This window comes from Polypterus senegalus, chromosome 6 (assembly GCF_016835505.1).
Source record: "Polypterus senegalus isolate Bchr_013 chromosome 6, ASM1683550v1, whole genome shotgun sequence".
Lineage (NCBI taxonomy): Eukaryota > Metazoa > Chordata > Cladistia > Polypteriformes > Polypteridae > Polypterus > Polypterus senegalus.
This window is the reverse complement of record NC_053159.1, coordinates 83,188,443-83,209,665: the sequence shown is the minus strand read 5'-3', so window position 1 is coordinate 83,209,665 and position 21,223 is coordinate 83,188,443. Positions and strand designations below refer to the sequence as shown.

Here is a 21,223-nt window from a genome sequence, read left to right as displayed (position 1 = left end):
CTCTCTGTCTTTGTGTTTTCTTTTTTCTTCTTCTTTGCTCTCTCGGTTCTCTTTGTCTTGTATTTTAGAAGTAGATGGAGGCTTCCCTTTAAGGTCTGGTTTATCCCCAGCGAGAACTCTTTTAACAGCATCATCACTTGAGAGCTAGCAAAAAAAACAAATTTCCAGGAACTTTTTAAAGCTTGAAGAAAGAAAATACTTATATTTTTGTCTTCAGATGACAAAGAAGGTGAACAAAAATTTAATCCCTCAGTCCAAAACATGTTTTTTGCAGTTTAATAGTTCAATAATATAACAATAATAGGAATCCTAATGATTTGAATTATCCTATATTTACAACTACCTGTGTTACCCTGTTTTCACCCAAGAAATTATCTTAAAACAAAGGGCCTCAGTTGTAATGCCACTGGTTAATCAACTGTATCAGAAGGGCTATTTAACTAACAAATTTCTTTTATATATACAATATTTGAAGTTTTTCTTTTTTTCCCCTCTTTAAGGCTAATATTATTAGGTCACAGAAGCTGCTTACTCTTAGACATACTCTATGAAATTGTCCAGGAGTAAAATATTTCTACCATAGATTAATTTGTGCTTTTCCTAGTAAAGGAACCTGGAGTTTTTTGATGGCATCATCACACAAAATTATATTAATTTGAATAGAAACAGGCAGTCATTAGAAAGAATGTGAATTTTGGGAATATACAGTGTTATCATTATTGGATGTTTCTGATTTCCATGTGTCTACAACATTTACTCAAGTATTTCTTTTAGTGTTTTTCATCGGTTGTATATTCAAGCATATCTAAGATGGAGCATTTGATCAGAAGAAAATATGAAGCTGGTTTTAAACGTCATTGAAATAGGAGATTGGAGGAGGCAAAAAGATGTAAAAAAAAAAAAAAAGTGTCGCATTTTTGAACGGACATATAAGTCGGGGTCTGATTTTATGATCGATTTTTTGGGTTTCAAGACCCGACTTATACGTGAGTATATACAGTAAGTAAGGCAGAGAGAGTAAGAGAGATATATTTACAAAAAAACCACAAAAATAATGAAACCAGTAGTTAAAGAACATATCAGAAATACACCAACTTTACAAATTAAGACAATACTTATAAAAGACCTCAGCCATCTTGCACAGAAACATTTCTTCCTTTGCAGTTCTGGCCAGTGGTACAGGATCATTAGTAACTCCAATACGATATTCAGGAATGGTTTTTATCCCAACATCACAAGGCTTCGGAACAGGAATTCATACTCACACCTGCACTGGAGCTTCTTTTATTTATTTATTTAAGATGTATTAATTTTTTGAACAATATTTATTTTCTATTAGTGACAACAATCAAGTGTCACCATTCTTTGGGAGACAGGCCACTTAAATTCAATGTATACTTTACAACAAATCAAACCTAGACAAACTTCATTGTACAACAAATCAAACCCAGACAAACTTCATTGTGAATATTTACCAACATCACTGCTGCTGAGACGCAGACTTTATTTTCTTGAGAAAACTAACACTTTTAAAAGCTTTCTTGTTTGATTAAAATGTACCTTCAATTTCATATTATAATTTTTGTGATCTCATTTTCACAGTGGAATAACTAAAGAGTGTAGGGAGAAAGATTTGTAGCAACATCAGTGATTAATAAGGCATTTCATTTAACATCATATTTTATTTTCCTTGCCTCTCTATGTGAAACAGAAATGGTCATTGTTAGGGCTCATTTATACTTCACGCGACGCGACGCATGCTGCAGCGGACGCTCCTGCTACGCAAGCGTTGTAGTGTTTATACTTGCGCGCGTTCTTTATGTAAATCTGGAGGAATCCACCAGGTGGCAGTGCGAGATATTATCGTGGTGAGAACATGTTCGGCTTCTCTGTGTTGTGAATTGCCTAAAACACCTATTAAATTCCGATAACACCTTACCGCAGTATCTCTGAAAAAGGTGTTTATTGATTAAATCCATAAATCCAGGGATGTATGTGTCCATTCCAGGAAGCATTGGGCACGAGTGAGAAACAGTCCCTTGACGAGGCCTCAGCTCATCACAAGGTGAATACAAGCACACACATACACTAGTGTCATTTTAGCGGCACCAAATCCCCAAATCTGCATATCTTTGGAAGGAAACCGGAGCACAGTGTGGAATACCAGCAACATAACTCCCTGCGAAACAGCAGTGCTATCGCTCCGCCACCGTGACACCCCCATGTGTGTAATTATTCCCCCATGTGTGTATTTATTAACAGTATTCATTATTTAAACGAAATTATATGTAAAATGTAACATACACATTTTAATGCATTTCATCATGAAAGTGATATCAAGTATAAATCTAAAGATTCTAAATGTGCAGAGTTGGAATATCATACATTTAATTTGTTCTGTTTGGCGATCTATTGCTGCTTTCCGCTGCTGAAGCAAAATGCCGACATACAGATGCATTCGTGGTGCTTTTATATTCAAGCGTCGCATATTCCCGATCGTAATGACACGATACATTTTAAAAGTCTCACATACCATCTTTTGTGCCATCTATTTTTTATTGTTTTACTTTACCTGCTGTCAGGTCCAAGAAGCTCGTAGATATTAAAAACTGGGATGACGTTTGCGACCGTCTGCTTTAATGATAAAGTAAACTACGAGGTTAAAGTGGAAATTTCGAGATTAAAGCCGAAATTTCCACTTTAATCACAAAATACACGTTTTCACCGTGTCCTTTATTTTTTTCTCAGTGGCTCAAATATAACGCTATACATTATGTTGCTGTTGTTAAGTTGCAAAAATTAAAAAGTAAAAAAGACATATAAATGACACGATACATTTTAAAAGTCTCACATACCATCTTTTGTGCCGTCTATTTTTTTTTTGCAACTTCACATCGGCAACATAATGTATAGCGCTGTATTTAAACCATTCATCAAACAGCAAAGTGCGCACATCAATCCCCGAAGGATCTCCATAGAGGCTTACTGTCACATGTAGATAGTAAACAGAGACTCTGACGTCACGTTCCGACTTTTAGCACACTGCGCCCCAGGACTTTTTGCTAGTACTGCAACTCGCGCACAAGTCGCGTTAATTTCTGAGGACCTGCTCAGAGGATGCGTGAAAACGCGTGGCAGCCATGATACGGGCGCGTATGCATTCTGAGCGTGAAGTATAAATGAGCCCTTAGACTACTGTCAAGGTAAGAGAATCAGATTTGTTTAAAGAAACAGGATAATCCAATTTATTGATAAATACAAGGATTATATTTTTACTGACAAAAAATGAGACTAACAACACCTGTTCTTTATTTGCTTACACATTTTTTGATTTTAAAAAGTTTCTTTCAAATAGTGTTCACTTTCTCTTTTGGAACTTTCCTTTGAAATTAAATCAATTTGCCTTTTCTAGCTCAAATGTAACACCATCGGTTTGAGAGGACTTGAACATTATTCTGGTTGTTTACTAGCTATTTAGAGTTATTCATCTTGGAACATATAATGCCTTTTTTATATATTAAGCATTTAAGGAGATGCTTCCTTTAGACTACAATTATCTTTGTTTTGGCTGCAGCTGACTGCACTCATTTTTCTTTTCAAAGCAATCCTTTATTCAATGAAGTTACATTCAAACTGTTAAATTAAAAACATAGAAATATCATAGAACAGGGCACACATTTTTGATACTCTAAACTGTGCCTTAGTAAGTGTCCTTTCTTCAGCTTTGAGCAACCTTCTACCAAAAGTGTACTAGAGATTCATTCTTCTTGAAAAGTAAATCAATAAACTATATACAGTTATTTTGCTATTGCAATTTATCATCAACATTCTAATCAATATATTTTCACTATAAAAGCACATGCACTGGGAAAACAATAAAAGAGTCTGTAATGTGCTAGAATTTCCAGTTTTTTTTTTTTTATTTTCCCAAACACAGCTTTCTGATAAATTCTGGGTAACTCATAGATTAAAGCAGGTTGTGTCCCATTCTAAAGTATCGTCATTTAAATTGCACATTTCAACCTTTGTATGTGTACTTCCCAACATGTCATGTTTTATTCAAGCATGTTCATGTTACTTGCACTCCCTAGTGCCATCTGCTGGTGAATGTAATGTACATTAAAAATACAGAAAAAAGCCCATTTCTTTCGAGACAAAGCTGCAGGAAGACAAGCCTTACTAAAAAGGATCGGAGGTAAAGAATTTAGGGGTAACTGTTGACTGTGACCTAAATTTTTAAATCGCATATTAATCAGATCGCTAGGACAGCATTTTTTCACTTAAGAAATATAGCAAAAGTTAGACCCCTTATAACATTACAAGATGCTGAGAAATTAGTTCACGCTTTTGTTTTCAGTCGACTATATTATTGTAACACACTCCTCTCAGGACTACTCAAAAAAAGATATAAATCGACTGCAACTAGTTCAGAATGCAGCAGCTAGAATCCTAACTAGGAAAAGAAAATCCAAGCACATTTCTCCAGTTTTGATGTCACTACACTGGTTACCTGTGTCATTCAGAATTGACTTTAAAATACTGCTTATGGTTTACAAAGCCTTAAATAATCTCACTCCATCTTATATATCGGAGTGTCTGACATCTTATATTCCAAATCGTAACCTTAGATCTTCAAATGAGTGTCTGCTTAGAATTCCAACAGTTAAACTTAAAAGAAGTGGTGAGGCGGCCTTCTGCTGTTATACACCTAAAATCTGGAATAGCTTGCCAATAGGAATTCGCCAGGCTAATACAGTTTAAAAAAAAACTGCTAAAAACGTATTACTTTAACATGACCTTCTCATAACTTCATTTTAATTTAATCCTGATATTGTGCATTTTCAATTAATTATCATAACTATTCGTGGTGGCTCTAAAATCCGTACTAACCCTTACTCTCTCTTTTGTTTCTCTTTCCAGTTTTCTGTGGTGGCGACCTGCGCCACCACCACCTAATCAAAGCACCATGATGTCCCTACATTGATGGGTTAAAGGCCAGAAGTCCATGTGACCGTCATCATCAAGTCCTTCCATGAGAACCCTGAATACAATGAGGATTGATCATTTATGTTATGTAGAATGCCCAGAGGGGGTAGGAGGTCTCATGGCCTGGAACCCCTGCAGATTATTTTTTCTCCAGCCATCTGGAGTTTTTTTTGTTTTTTTTAAATTTCCTCCCTGGCCATCAGACCTTTTATATATTTTTTTATACTTTTATTCTATGTTAATTAGTGTTCTCTGATTTTAATTATTTCTTTGTCTTTTTTTCTCTTTCTTCATCATGTAACGCACTTTGAGCTACATTATTTGCATGAAAATGTTCTATATAAATAAATGTTGTTGTTGTAAAAATCCCCGCAGCCTATAAGCATCAGGTACTGTACAAGTTAAAATGGGCTCATAGGTGCCCAAGTGTATCTCAGCATAAGTAACATCCTAAACAGTGTGAACCAAAAGAAAACACTTGTGTAGATATTGATATTTCATACATAAAAATCCAAAAAAATAAAAATGAGGATTTAGCCATTTATTGTTGTACAAAGTCATTCTTTAAGCATTATTTTTCAGTGTTTTACAGTTACAAAGGGGAAAAGCATTGCTCTAGTGCATCTTATGTCAGTTTTTCATGAGCACTAGGGACCAAATAGAAGCAGTGTTAAACTATTTACTTGTTTTGCTCCCCTTTACATTTTTCCAAATGGTTGCTGGAACTAATTGTAAAAAAAAATCATTAGCTCAGTTATTTCCTGACCTACATGTGGAAGGAATACTAATTGAGGAACAGATCAAAAAGGCCATTATGACATAATAATCACCAAATGATTTCAGCTCAGGCTGTCATGCCAATAATTTATTGAACCCATATCATTCAACTTTGGGATACTTAATTTTTACAGGAATAAATCTAAAAATTACTCAGTACATTTAATTATTTACCTTATTAAGGCAGCACTTTCCTATGGCCTGCAGAAGTTCATTAGTTTTCTCTGGCTCATGTCCTGCAACAATACGGGCTGGCTTTACAGATAAAGCTTCTCCTGTTACCATAATAACAACATCTATAGCCTTCTGAAGGAAAATGATCTTTGCATCCTTATCCTAAAAATAATAAAAATTTAAGTTTTTCAAGATGTACTCATTTAATTTAAACAAACATACAACATAGTTGAATCCTTTCATTTTTGCGAAACTTGCAAGCAACTTTTACCAGGAACAAATTATCAAAAGATGAATATATTCTTATTATTGCAATAGATCACAGAAATGTATAATCTAGAAGAGAAAATAATGAACTTTTGCCAATAAGTATGACCTATTAAGGTTGACCTATAAGTTTCCTCATGTAACATTTCATTAAAGTACTGTATCAAATACAAAGTTACAAAATACAAGAGTTTAAAGAATATATTAAATACATCAACTTTTGTATGTAACTATAACTCTGCCACAACTAAAATAATCCCAAAATTGCTAAATGCTGGAGCTAATAGCAGAGAAACAATGCAAATATCACTCTAACAGTCCCCGAGACTTATTACTTGTCATCGCGAAGCAGAGCCATACTGGAAATTGGAGGCATTTGAACTGAAATGGGAGATCAGAGGGTATAACGGGGATGCGAGGAATACATTGAGTGTGGAGAAACTCTAGAGACAGCGTGTGTATTAACTTGTGGATTTTTCTGTGAGTATTTGGTGGCAGCGTGACGAAGTTGCTTCCAAGACCGTGTTAGCTGTGGAGCTCAGCTCGGAGCATATTCTTTTCCTACCTTGTCAATTGTGTAATGCATTTTTTGAACAGGTTTGATTCATGGAAGTGATCACTCATACTGCATTCAGTCAGTTCACATGAGCTGCTCTCTTGTGTGATGTTGCGATGTCCACGGCTTTATTTAATGTTAGCTAAGACCCGGCACTTAAAAGTTTCTCGCTACAGCAATTTTAACTCTGTTACAAAGTGATCCAAAGTCTCGTTTATACCTCGTGTCTTCTCATTAAACTTGTATCTCGTGAATAAAGTATTCGTTGAAGGCATGACAAACGGCAGCAGGAGCGTGTCTATAAACTTAATTTAAACTTACGGTTTACACTGTGCTTTGTTTCCGCAGTAGCTGCACTTATGAATATGCTTGTATGCGTTTTTTCTTCAGCGCTCTTTGGAGCTCTTCCTTGTTTTCTATGTACTGCGTTCACAGTCAGTTGATGTGATTACGTGGGAGGCGTGATGATAAGACACGCAACTCTGCCTCCTACGGCCATCGAGTTGCAGTCTATTACAGTATATGGATAAAAATAGGTTCCAGTTATGACCATTACACGTAGAATTTCGAAAAGAAACCTGCCCAACTTTTGTAAATAAGCTGTAAGGAATGAGCCAGCCAAATTTCAGCTTTCTACCTACACGGGAAGTTGGAGAATTAGTGAGTGAGTGAGTGAGTGAGTGAGTGAGTGAGTGAGTCAGTCAGTGAGGGCTTTGCCTTTTATTAGTATAGATAATGTAGTCTGTTTAAGGTGTCAGTCACCATGTCTGTTAAAAGTCTCTGTTTAGTTAACAAGGGTAGGTGCCTTTTAGCTTAAAGGAAAGAGTTTAGAACAGCAAGCAGGAGGAATGATACAGCCGATGTTTGTTTTGTATTTAGTTTGAAAGTACATACTTTGTATGGTTTTAATGCCCATTTTGTTTTTTATTGTTTTAAAGTTATTTCTGTAAAAAAAAAAAAAATGTTTTGCCCCAATGTTCACAGAATGTAATGTATTGCAGAGCTTGTATAGTAGTTGTGCATGGTATGTCAGTACAATTGAAACACTGGTAGAATTCTGTTAGCCATTGTTACTTGTCGCAGATGACATGGTACACAATAGGAGTGGGTGTTCCATTACCTTCTGACACAGAAGGCCCTCCTCGCAGCACACAACCCTAACCCCAACCCAAACCCAAACCATCCATCTGAAACGGTTTACAATTGCATCTTTGGACTTTGAAAATGACACCAATCACCCCCCTGCCCCCTTTTTGCTCTCCAACATTATTTTTAGATTTGATTATGTTCTCGAACTTTGAAGAGGGCCATTCCCTCAACCTTATGATCATTGATAAAAATCGATCTGCAGCTGAAAAAGCGGAGTACTGTTATTTGTTTTGCTTCAAACACCAATGACATTGATAATACAGTTCCCCTGGATTAACCATTAGGCAAAATAAGCACACACTTAGGTAATTGAAAGAAAACTGAACACTACAGAATTTTTAAAAAGTAGAAGAAAATTTTAATATAAATGAAGTTATAAGTCAGGAACAGTAAGCATTATTTTCACATCTTTTGATTCACATATGTTGAAATGCTGTAAATCTTCAAAGTTAGAAGCCAATGGCATGGGAGGCATTTTACTATATAAAAATAATGTTTCGTCATTAGAATCTGTTTAACAAATTGTCCACCAACATCGATTTTTATAGATTGAGGATAATGTTTATCAAGTGTGAAAGCTTTCTTTAGTAGGCTTCATTTTAGGTCTTTGACTGAATACTGCCTCAGCAGAGGCTATCAAACAATGTAGAATAAATGTACACTTTCTTTGGTTTGTCTTTATATATTTTTTCTTCATGTTCATAAAGATATTTTGAAAGGCAAAATTCGATTATTCTATTTAGTCTTGCTTGTTTTTGCTGAAAGATGAACCAAAAGAATTGGGAAGAATAGCATTTTGAATTTTTATTTTGTATTGACACATATTTTTAAAGAATACAGTATGCATCTTTTTTAATGGTATATGTAATATACTGCATGCTTATTTATTTCTTGCTCAGTTCTTTTGCCCATTTTTTTATTTTGCACATTAAAGATATTTTGAATAAAAATTAATTCAATCAGATGGTTCAAATCATCCCTTTCAAAAACAACTTGAACCTCAATTGTTCAGGAAGGCATTTAATTTAGCATGATATTCTGTCCCTTCCCGTCAGTTTATTTACCTTGATACATCAGGATGATTTGTATTTGTATCACATATTGTTATTTGTTCAGAATTTTATTGCAGTATATGCATTTCTGTGTTATATTGTGGTTTATTGTCAGTTATTTATCTTTATTTAGTGTTTTATGGTTATATTATTTGGCATCCAATGATGTGTATTTGATTTTTTTTTCTGCTTTTTCCTGCTGTTCATTCTGAAATTCTGTGAAGCACTTTGGGCATGAAAAAGGTAAAGGTAATTGATTAAAATAGTCCTTATGAAAAGAAACAACCACAGTAGAACTACCTACTGTTAACATAAAAAACTGGGCCAAAGCTCCTAAACTGGATTAAGTCTGAAAAATTATATGTACACAGGTATGCTGTGTTAACAGCATACAGAGAACAGAAGCCCGCAATGCCAAGAGTGGAATTTAGGCAGACATCTACAGAGTCAATTCTGAGTTGAGGATGAATTACTAATATGAAACATATAACAACCTTCCAATGCTGCATTTAGTTCATTCATTTTTACTGGTCACTTTTCTTTTTCATTTTTTTATAGTTAGGTGTGTTAACATTTTGTAGTTTCATTTTCTAAAATGTGTAAAGATGAATGACTCAACTGAATGCTTGCCAATACTGGACAGTAAAATAAATCATACTGAAACTAGAAAACTTACCTTTACATTTTCAGATTTCAACTCAGATTCCAAATAAAGCCCTTTCATAAACCCAGTTGTTCTGATTACCTGGAAAATAATTAATTTTTTAAATTCTAAATTAAATATTTAAAAGAAGAAATAAAACATTTATGATGTGTGAACTGAATAGGTTTTCATGAAATAAAAAAGGACTTTACATTGTATCAAATAAATTAACAAATAGACTCCAAAACAAACACATAACATTCAGCTCTTAAAACAGCTTGAGGAAGTCCCATTCCAAAACCATCGGGAGCAAAAAAGAAGCACAAAACAACTCACCAGTCTACTGCAATGCAAATTCACAATACCACAGAGCCAATTTAGAGTCACCAATTAACCTAAACCCCACATATTGGACAATCTGGGTGGAAAACAAGAGTACTAAGACAAAAACCTATGCACACTTGAAGGAGAATGTGCAAACTCGAAACAGGTAATGACTGGGTGCAGCGCTTAGATCCAATATGCTGGATTAGTTAATGTGAAGTTATGTCAAAATAATATCACACTTTTTTAGATCAATATATTGACTTAGAAATTCTGTATAATATGTACAATATAATTTTCAATAAATTCTAATAAGATTTTTTTGGTTTCCTCCCACAATCCAAAGACATGCAGGTTAGGTGCACTGGCGATTCTAATTGTCCCTAGTGTGTGCTTGGTGTGTGGGTGTGTGTGTGCATGCCCTGCAGTGGGCTGGCGCCCTATCGGAGGTTTGTTTTCTGCCTTGCACCATGTGTTGGCTGGGATTGGCTCCAGCAGACCCCAATGACCCTGCAGTTTGGATATAGCGGGTTGGATAATGGATGAAAGATTTTTTTACTACAGTGAACTGTTCATTGTATATTTTATGAATGCATTTTTAATTTGTGTAGCACCTTTCAAATACTCACAAACCAAAACTGCTTTACAGCACACTTTTTCTAGACATGCAATTTTTATATACAGGAATATTTTGACCAGGCCAAATTTATAGGCCAAAGTACTTAGAATGTTGTTTCTTTTTTTTTTTTGCTTTTTTTAATCTCTCTTATCCTCTGTTAATCAACTTAAAAGATTTTTGGGAGCAGTAGACTTTTTGTATTGTGAAATATGCATGAAAAGCACTAGTACATGCTGAAGAGTGCCTGGAAAATAATAATTATGTAATTTTTCTTCTACAAAAAGTCAGCAAAGCTTTAAGGGAAAACAGGCCAAAATAAAGTGCCATGTCCAAATAACACTTACTCTGGCTTCAACAACCCAACTGTGCATAAAACTGCCCAATGTGGTTAAGTGACTTACTTGCTCTTCCATAGATCAATTTTTTAATCTACTTATTCAGTTTATCATAATGGAGTCAATAATTCTGTTACAAGAATTTTGTGGTTTCAAGACACAACTCTAAATCTTGCCGGCTAGCACTAAACACTGACCAAACATATACACTTGTTCAATTATTTTGTGGGAGATAAACTACCAATGGCCATTGTTTACAACAGGCAAGCCAATATATGCCAGGTGCATTAGTCAGAACACTAACCATACCAGGCAACAAGGCTTTTATTGGTCTACTGTCACCATGCCATAGGTAGTAGGTTTCCATTTCTCTTGTACTGATCCATAACAAGTAAGCAGACAAATTATATAATGTCACAGAAAAGAAAATTACAACTTGTACAAATCAAAAATATCTTTAGCCTTAATTTTCTGACATATGCTATCATCCATTTCCTTTAACCTGTATGCTTAATCAAACAAACCAAGGCTCTAATTTTGCTGAAAAACAAATCATACACTGAAATTCTTTCCTATGACATTATTACTTTAAAGAATTAAAATTTACTTTTTTTCAATTATACATTTTATATTACAAAAAAAACTTCAATGTTTACACTGTAATATTTTGTAGATCCACCCATTATGAAGTAATAACTGCCTTTTGGAGTAAGTATGTACCAGTTTAACACACTGCTCAGAAGTGATTTTGGCTCCTTGAAGATTCACTCTAGGTTGTACAGGTTAGTCAGATGACACATGTGCACCAATTTTCAAATTGTGAAACCATTTCTCATTCACCTTGGGCGCAAGCCTTTGAAACAGCCATTGTAGGACATTCATATTATGTGAACCACGCCATTGTTGCACTTTACATTATATATGGTTCACAATTCTGCTGAAACGCAAACTATGGCCGCAGATTTGTTTAACCAGACTGACGCAGGCACTTGAGGTATTTTCTTTTGTTTTCCATCATTCACTCTTCCTTCTAATTTTCCTTTACAGAATAATGCTGATCAGCATCATACTTCTCTGTATTTATTGTGTTTTTTGAGTTGCTGACAGTGTCCACCACTTGCCACTCTCATTTTGAACCTTGGCTAGCAAGCTCCATTTTATTCTCATCTTACCACCTTTACTAACAAAAGAAATGAGTAACCAGCATTATTTTAAACAGAGTATGGCTTCTTTTTTGCTATCCTTTCATACAGGACAGTGTTATGCGTAACTCGTGATATAGCTAACTTTACTCCAGTTCTTACCTACTGAATCTCTGTATCTGCTTCAAAGTGACTATTGGTATCTTTGTGACTTCTCTCACAAGTCTCTTTCTAGTCTGTGCAGAGTTTTGAGGGATGGCCTTATTTTTCAACCCATTTCCTAATTTATGCTGATTTCATGTTACTGAACTGGCCAATTTTGATACCAATTCTGAGATTTGTTTTATCCCTTTAAAAACTTTTTACACTAAGCTCTCACATAACCTAATGGAATCACTGGTGCCCTCATTAACTTGGTTCGACAAAAAGCAATTTTCTGATAACAATAAACTGTCTTATACTTAAAATTACCCTAGAAAAACAAACAAACAAACAAACCCCGAAGCCTACAAAAATATTCATAATGCCAGGACACTTTAAATTCGCTCGCACCTCCTCATAAGTGTCTTTGTTTTGCAAATGTGTCAATCAACACTGGCAGCAGGCGGCCTGCTTACCCATCCCCCACTGAGGCAGCTGAAGTTGGACACAAATTTTCATAGCTGAAGTCTGTGTATTTGGGAGTTACGTGTCTGGATTTGTATAGAGTAAATAATATATCATTATTTGAACTACACGCATTTCATGTGTGTTCCATATCCACAATGACCTGTGTAAATGTAGGATGCCAGAAAATGCAAGGCAAGAAATGTTGAACACATAACTAAAACAAAAACTTTTTTTTTTGTTATAGTAATAATGACAAAATGTTGACGTGAAGTGTATAGCGTCCCTTGTATGAAATCAACTGGGAAAACAAACTGAGGAAGCATGTGCCATACATTAAAAGACCCACTGTCCGCAGAAATCCGCGAACCAGCTAAAAATATGTGATATATATTTAGATATGCTTACATTTAAAACCCGCGATGGAGTGAAGCCGCGAAAGTCGAAGCGAGATATAGCGAGGATCACTATATATATATATATATATATATATATATATATATATATATATATATATATATATATATATATATATATATATATACTGTAAAAGAAAGACACACAAAGCAGCAAGGTTTGGGGTTTTCTGGCCGCGTATACTGTAAGGAAATGAGTACAAGCAGATATTCAAAGTAGTACTTTTCATCTATCAGAGACAGTCAAAATGGCAGAGAGGGGGTGCATTTATATATATATGTAGATATGTATGTACATATGTATATGTGTATATGTATATATATGTATATATGTTTATATGTGTGTGTGTATGCATATATATATATATATATATATATATATATATATATATATATATATATATATGTGTGTGTGTGTGTGTGTGTATATGTATATGTGTGTATATGTACAGTGGTGTGAAAAACTATTTGCCCCCTTCCTGATTTCTTATTCTTTTGCATGTTTGTCACACAAAATGTTTCTGATCATCAAACACATTTAACCATTAGTCAAATATAACACAAGTAAACACAAAAAGCAGTTTTTTAATGATGGCTTTTATTATTTAGGGAGAAAAAAAATCCAAACCTATATGGCCCTGTGTGAAAAAGTAATTGCCCCCTGAACCTAATAACTGGTTAGGCCACCCTTAGCAGCAATAACTGCAATCAAGCGTTTGCAATAACTTGCAATGAGTCTTTTACAGCGCTCTGGAGGAATTTTGGCCCAATTGTTGTAATTCAGCTTTATTTGAGGGTTTTCTAGCATGAACCGCCTTTTTAAGGTCATGCCATAGCATCTCAATTGGATTCAGGTCAGGACTTTGACTAGGCCACTCCAAAGTCTTCATTTTGTTTTTCTTCAGCCATTCAGAGGTGGATTTGCTGGTGTGTTTTGGGTCATTGTCCTGTTGCAGCACCCAAGATCGCTTCAGCTTGAGTTGACGAACAGATGGCCGGACATTCTCCTTCAGGATTTTTGGTAGACAGTAGAATTCATGGTTCCATCTATCACAGCAAGCATTCCAGGTCCTGAAGCAGCAAAACAACCCCAGATCATTACACTACCACCACCATATTTTACTGTTGGTATGATGTTCTTTTTCTGAAATGCTGTGTTCCTTTTACGCCAGATGTAACAGGACATTTGCCTTCCAAAAAGTTCAACTTTTGTCTCATCAGTCCACAAGGTATTTTCCCAAAAGTCTTGGCAATCATTGAGATGTTTCTTTGCAAAATTGAGACGAGCCCTAATGTTCTTTTTGCTTAACAGTGGTTTGCGTCTTGGAAATCTGCCATGCAGGCCGTTTTTGCCCAGTCTCTTTCTTATGGTGGAGTCGTGAACTCTGGCCATAATTGAGGCAAGTGAGCCCTGCAGTTCTTTAGATGTTGTCCTGGGGTCTTTTGTGACCTCTCGGATGAGTCGTCTCTGCGCTCTTGGGGTAATTTTGTTCTCATTTGTTCCTGAATTTCTTTGGATCTTGGCATGATGTCTAGCTTTTGAGGTGCTTTTGGTCTACTTCTCTGTGTCAGGCAGCTCCTATTTAAGTGATTTCTTGATTGAAACAGGTGTGGCAGTAATCAGGCCTGGGGGTGGCTACGGAAATTGAACTCAGGTGTGATACACCACAGTTAGGTTATTTTTTAACAAGGGGGCAATTACTTTTTCACACAGGGCCATGTAGGTTTGGATTTTGTTTCTCTCTAAATAATAAAAACCATCATTTAAAAACTGCATTTTGTGTTTACTTGTGTTATATTTGACTAATGGTTAAATGTGTTTGATGATCAGAAACATTTTGTGTGACAAACATGCAAAAGAATAAGAAATCAGGAAGGGGGCAAATAGTTTTTCACACCACTGTAAGTAAGGGATTACCTACTGAGACTATACTGTCAGTGATGAAGAATCACCTAGGACGCTATGCCAAATTAGCAGGTGCAGTAGGAATCCTGAAAAATTATTGGCTAACACATGTGGTACTAGCAAAAGGCAATGGCAAAAAACATGGTTGTAATTTTGCCAAGAAAATCATTGTTATGAGAGACAAGTTACATCAGACCAACAAGTTACTGTTCACAACACTGATACTACCCAGCAGCAGCATGAAATGTTCAAACCCTTAAGTAAGATTGGTAAAGAAAGAAGCAACAGGATTAAACATTAATCTACAGGATAGATAATCATAGGCAACATGACATTAGTACATTCAGGTGGCAACAAACATGAGAAAGCAGTTGGAATTCTGTTTGAGGATAGATCAGCAAAATGTTTAGAAATATATTGACCAGAATCAGATTAAGTGGTTTCTTGCAAAATTAAAAGGGAGATCATTTGTTGTGGCAGTTATCCAGGTATATGCACCAATCACAAAATGAAATGAGCAGACCGCAGAGACATTCTATGCAGATTTAGACCAAGCAATGAACTAATGCAGATCTTAGGAAATAAGTATAGTCAAGAGAAACTAGAACGCAAAAACTGAAATGGATAGAAAAGGAGATATAGTAGGATCATATGGTCTAGGGGTGAGGAATGAAAGAAGCGATCGATGAGTAGAGCTGTGTGAATCAAATGAACAGGTGGTAATGAATACATGGTTCATGCCTCACCTTCTTACATTGTGGACATGGAAGAGCGCAGGAGATCAAACATGGAACCATATGGACTATATAACAATCAACAGAAGATTCAGAAATGCTGTATGCCAAGTTAAAAGATACTCCAGAGCAGACTAACAAATGATCAAGTACCTTTGATGAGCAGTGTGAAAGTCAAACAGTTTAAACAGTCAGAAAGTTTAAACAGTTTGACAAAGAGAACAGGAAAACACAAGTTATGACTAAAGCTGTTGCAAAACCACCAACAAAAGAAGCAACAGTATAAGGTAGAAGTTAACAACAAATTTGCCTTGCTGAAGTTAGATAGATGGCAACACAGAGAAAGAATGGCAACTTCCACAAACAGGTAGTAGAAACAGTAAAAGGGAAAAAAGCCACTGATAAAAAAAATAAATATTAGATATCTGAAAAAGAAAGAGAAAAAAGGCAAATACAGAGAACTGGATAAATACATAAACACTTATAAGGAAGCAAAATAGAACTGGTACAACAAAGCCTTTGAAGAAATAGAACAACAGAAAGTAGATAAACCAAGAATGTACAGGAAAATAAAATAATTAATGTCAGAATCAATATGTGCCACAAGTGGGAGCATCAGAGCAAAAGATGGGACAAAAAGTCATGGAAGGCCCAGACATAATGAACAAATAAATTAGACCTGCTATGAAAAGAATGAAAAGAGGAAAACCAATGGGGTGAATAAAGTTACAGTGAAAACTATAGAGGCTTTGGAAGAATATGGAATTAGTAAAATGACACAAATTAACTAATGACATATATAACACTGGGTATATATCGGATGATTAAAGCAGATTCACTTTTGCAGCAATGTCAAAAAAGACTGGAACGGTTAAATGTGAAATACACAGAATGATAAGCTTATTAAGCCATCCGACAAAAGTAATTTTCCTTGCGTTAACATTGAGAATAGGAAAGAAACTATGAAATAGACAGTAATGAGTGCTTTAACTAGGCTAGTTTAATTATTATGCAGAAAAGACATTTAATCCAATTAGGGAACCGCTAGGTATTACTGGACGAAATATCAACAAAATACTGTAAGATTTGCAAATGATACCACCAGGGCTGTGGAGTTGGAGTCGAGGAGTCTGAGGCAATTTTGGGTACCTGGAGTTGGGTTCGGAGTCTGCAAAAATGTACCAACTCCAACTCCTAATAAATTTAAATTGTAAAGAAAAAAAATGCAGCAAGTTCAAATGTCCTATTTCACAAACAATAGTCATAATTAAGTACTTATCTGATGTAAGAATAAAGCCCTGTGCATAGCTGTGTTACTACTAATGTGAAGTTCAGCTGAGCTATTATACAACCTGACATTCACATATTGTAATCTGGATTATGGTACATTACAAAAAGTGTTTTCATTTTATGTGTTTACCAAGTTCATTTGAGTGTAAACAAGAGTAATATTGTAGGTGTAGGTGTGTGTTATGGCCTGATGCGTGTTCAGGCGTTCTTGTCTTTTGTTTAAACTGGCCAACATGGTAGAGAGTCAGCTTCCTAGCCAGTAGTTCTATGGTTAACTGACGTGTATGTTGGCCTTCTTTAATCAACATGGAAAATACATTAGCATATTAAATACAGAGGAGTCAGAGTCAGAAGTACCAGAAACTAAGGAGTCGGAGTCGAAGGATTTATCTGCCGACTCCAAAGCCCTGGATACCACACTGATTGCAGGTACACAGAGGAAGCTTTAACACTGCTAGAATGTGTGCTGGAAGAGTGAAAGGAAAGGGCTAAGGTTAAACATGAAAGTGTGTATGGTAATAACAAAGAAATCATTAAGTCCTAAATGCAATCTTATGGTGCATAGACAGAGGAGCATGTGGATAATAATGACAATGCACTTTGCAAAGATTTATGAGAGCATTTCTCTTTATCGAAGTGAAAAGAACGCAGCATAATTTAACTAAAAACAATACCATTTTTTAATTTAGAATTTCTTTAGCAAAAGAGATAAAGATGGAAACAAAAAGTGATACCTGCCTTAGGAATTCAAACATGTATATGAAACTATACAATTAATACCATCCAAAAAGGTTACTTAAAATTAGAAAAAAAATAAAACATTATTTTTACACCCAACCAACAAGCTAAAATTCATTTTGCAAGTTCCAAACCTCCACGTTTTTTTCATGCCTTACACAGCCACAGCATTGTTTAAAATGGCCAGCAACCTGCAGGCAAACAATTAGATCCAACTTACTCATATCTACAAGTTAAACACCACACACATCTGGTCCAATTGCTTACTGAGTGGAATTAAAACCTTCAAAATTTTGCAGGCAAAATAAGCAATGCAACATTTAAAAAATAAATATTTAAAAAAATGGTCAGGAATAGACTATAATGGACTAAAAAAATGTAATAACATATTAAGCTAACAGGAGGAATAACTACCTTCCGAAAAGCAATGGGCTATTGCTACTGTCATGCTGCTCCAGGTTTAAAAATCACAAAAAGTAAGCCTCTTTAATTACACTAAGCCAAAACATAAGCAAACTGAGCATTTTCCAAACACATTATCTTTGTTGTGCAGTATAAACAGTAAAGAAATAAGAACTTAGGTAAGCGAATATGCTTCTAGACACAAGCTTCAATGCAGAAGCAACCATCAAGTGCTGCTGGTTGGAAATAAAGTAACACCAGTATAGTAACACGATGAGTAGGGAAGAAGGCATCCATGTTTATATGAATGGATGGAATCAGTCCTGCACATCAGGAAACCGTGTCATTCTCGGGCCACTAGCAAACAATTTTAAACGCAAGCTAGAAGCAAGTGTACATTTTTAGGAATGTAATTAATATCTGAATACAACATAATGGTATCATAAAATAACATTTGACAAAAATGTTCATCCCTGATAATATCTAATATTGTAACAATATGGGATTGGCACTAATGAATGAAAGTGGAAAGCTTGCCTGCAACAGACCAATACTGGGCACCAAACTAAGCCACTGACTGCTCCCACATGATTTGCCACCAGTTGATCAGTATAAACCTATGATCAAAAACAGTCTAAAGCAAGCTTTTTAATTCTTTGAGAAAATATTTTTTTTTCTTAAGAAAAAAAAACATATACTACATTTTCTGTTGTTCCCCATCACCCTAATGAACCTTTTCTTAAGCAGTTTCAGTTAGCAGTGACATTGCATGTTAAAATGATTCCTTGCTTAATTTATGTGACAGACTTGATTATATAAGCATGTGTTAGGTGATGAGGAACATGAGTGAAACTACAACAGTACAACCAAAAAAAGATTTCAGCATTTGACGTTACATTTCAGACACTAAAAATCGAGACAATAGTAATCAAATAACAGAAGGACCCTATTTGCGTTAATCCTGACTAATAAAAAGAGCTCTCTACATCACATTTTTACAAGCTGAATTTAGAACATCTTCCGTACATGAACACGGTTAAAGGAAACCGTGGTTATTTCCAAACCAAACTCTAAATCAGGTATCTAAGGAGAAGCTCAATAATACGAACGACTCTCTTATTAGCAAAAACATACACTAGGACACACAGTCCAATGAGAAATCTATTTTTTTCTAAAGTCTCTAAATGAACTGCAATAAGCAGCTAGGCCTTTACTACGGTGTACTGGAGCGCCCAGTGGCGCCTAGCAACCAGAGAGACGCCACAATGACCGAGCACCGGGTATACACAAGAAGGAAACAAAAAAACATCTCTTTACAGAAGCATAACGGTCTAATACCACCTTCATACAGTTAACATTTCATATACAAAATCGTCATGAACTCTAAACTGAACTGTGCTTAACAAGCGTACTATCTTAAATCTCTTTTAGGCTAAAAGAGTTAGGCTTGCCCCTGCATTCAGGTCACATTAGATACTATAAATACACCTTGATATGACTTAGTTATACATATACGCTACATGGATATTACATATTAAAAGGAAAATGAACGCAGTTTGCATTATTTTCTCACCTCGGTAAAAATATCGTGTAGGTATCGGAAAGGAGGCTTGCTGAGCAGCTTTTCTGTAAGAGGTGGTTTTTTAATGACTTTCCCAAGGGAGTCTTGAGTCTTCTTGGTTACCGAACTGTTCATGACCGAGGAAAGTGGGGTTCACCAAGACCGTTCGCAGAAATTCTACGCGTGTGTGCGGCACGCCGTCTGGCCGCTCAGACACCAGAATACCAGGGAAGACTGAAAGGCGGGGCGTCCTCCACGATGGCCCGGCAGGTCGCGCGCGCGCGCGCTCCAAGAAGCTGTAGGAGCTGACGCGCGCGCCACCGCGTCAAAACTGTAATCACTATGCTTTCTTGATGAAACGAGAGCGAGCAGAAGAGGACTCCCACAGTGAGATCATTCAGGAATTGTGGATTTTCTTCCCACTGCCAGATTCATGCTTCCTAGATGAAACAGACCATAACATATTACGATATATGCCGTTTTTTAGTAAACAAAAAGGGATATATTCATACACTTCAAAATAACAATTAAGTATTTTGCTAATAATACCCCTTTAAGACTGCGACATTTACCTTTTACAACGTTTTTCCTTGATGAATATTACAAAGACTTTGAAGCAAAGTTAGCGTCTAGAATTTTATCTGGCTACAAAAATGTATGGACTCGCAGAATAGGAAGCTTAAAAGAGCTGTCTGCAAATCTTAGTAGGAAAAAGTATATAGCAAACGACCGTATCTTCAAAAACATATACCGTTTAAAATATCAAAACTGGGCACCTAGTTTTAGGGATAATCTGTCTGATCTTAATCTCACTTCTTGAATTTTACTAACTGACCATCGCCTCTCTCTCCTCTCAGTGTTTTTTTTTTTTTGTTAAATTCCGGAAGTTTCTTAGCAAGGCTGTTAGGGAAGTTCGCTGTGAAACCTAGCATACCAGAAACTCGAATCGCGTATACACGAACTGCCTTGTCTTTCGGACATCCAAGAATAACCAAATTTAAAATCGTATTTAGATAACCAAAAGTAATCCGGGCTCTGGGCAGCCTGAGCGATCCCAGAATGCACGGTTTGTCTGTCACGCGCCTGCGCGTCCACTGACGTGTTGTTACAGAAGCTTAGTTGCACAGCAACGACTGACAACTAGGCTTGCTTTCTTCTTTCCGCTCTAGTCACCCTTCAGTTTTGAGTCACTATTTGCCTAGAGACAGTAGTTTAACAACTGTAACGCTGTAGCACAATTTAATTATTAAGTCGTTAGTTATATAAATTTAATAATGTTAATTATGTTGCTTAAGGATTGTGGATGAGGGTATCCTAAAATAATGCAACCCCTTTACCGCCTGTCCTTGATTTATCAGTTTACTGCTCTAGGGAAAGCTGCCCCAGCACTTTTTCAAATTGTACAGTTTAATTTACATAAATATTTTTTCCCAGCACTTTTTCAAATTGTACAGTTTAATTTACATAAATATTTTTTCCCAGTCATTAATTTCATTCAGTGTTGTTGCTAACATAATTATATGTTTAAGATAAAATTCACTGCATT

At 35.7% G+C, this 21,223-nt stretch overlaps 1 protein-coding gene across 2 annotated transcripts in view; it reads right to left on the bottom strand.

The window, feature by feature from the left end:
- The window catches only part of traf3ip1 (TNF receptor-associated factor 3 interacting protein 1), an 81,969-nt gene extending 61,231 nt beyond the window's left edge, over positions 1 to 20,738 (bottom strand). Inside the window, exons 1-5 of one of the 2 annotated variants that reach the window (XM_039756431.1) lie at positions 20,250 to 20,738; positions 19,690 to 20,117; positions 9,638 to 9,706; positions 5,938 to 6,099; positions 1 to 144 (exon numbers count right to left, since the gene is read on the bottom strand). In XM_039756431.1, the coding sequence (XP_039612365.1) occupies positions 1 to 144; positions 5,938 to 6,099; positions 9,638 to 9,706; positions 19,690 to 19,812 (498 nt within the window). In that variant the 5' untranslated portion in view covers positions 19,813 to 20,117; positions 20,250 to 20,738. The remainder of the gene's footprint in view (positions 145 to 5,937; positions 6,100 to 9,637; positions 9,707 to 19,689; positions 20,118 to 20,249) is intronic. The other variant, XM_039756432.1, reaches the window with a different exon arrangement.
- Between the last annotated feature and the right edge of the window lie 485 nt (positions 20,739 to 21,223).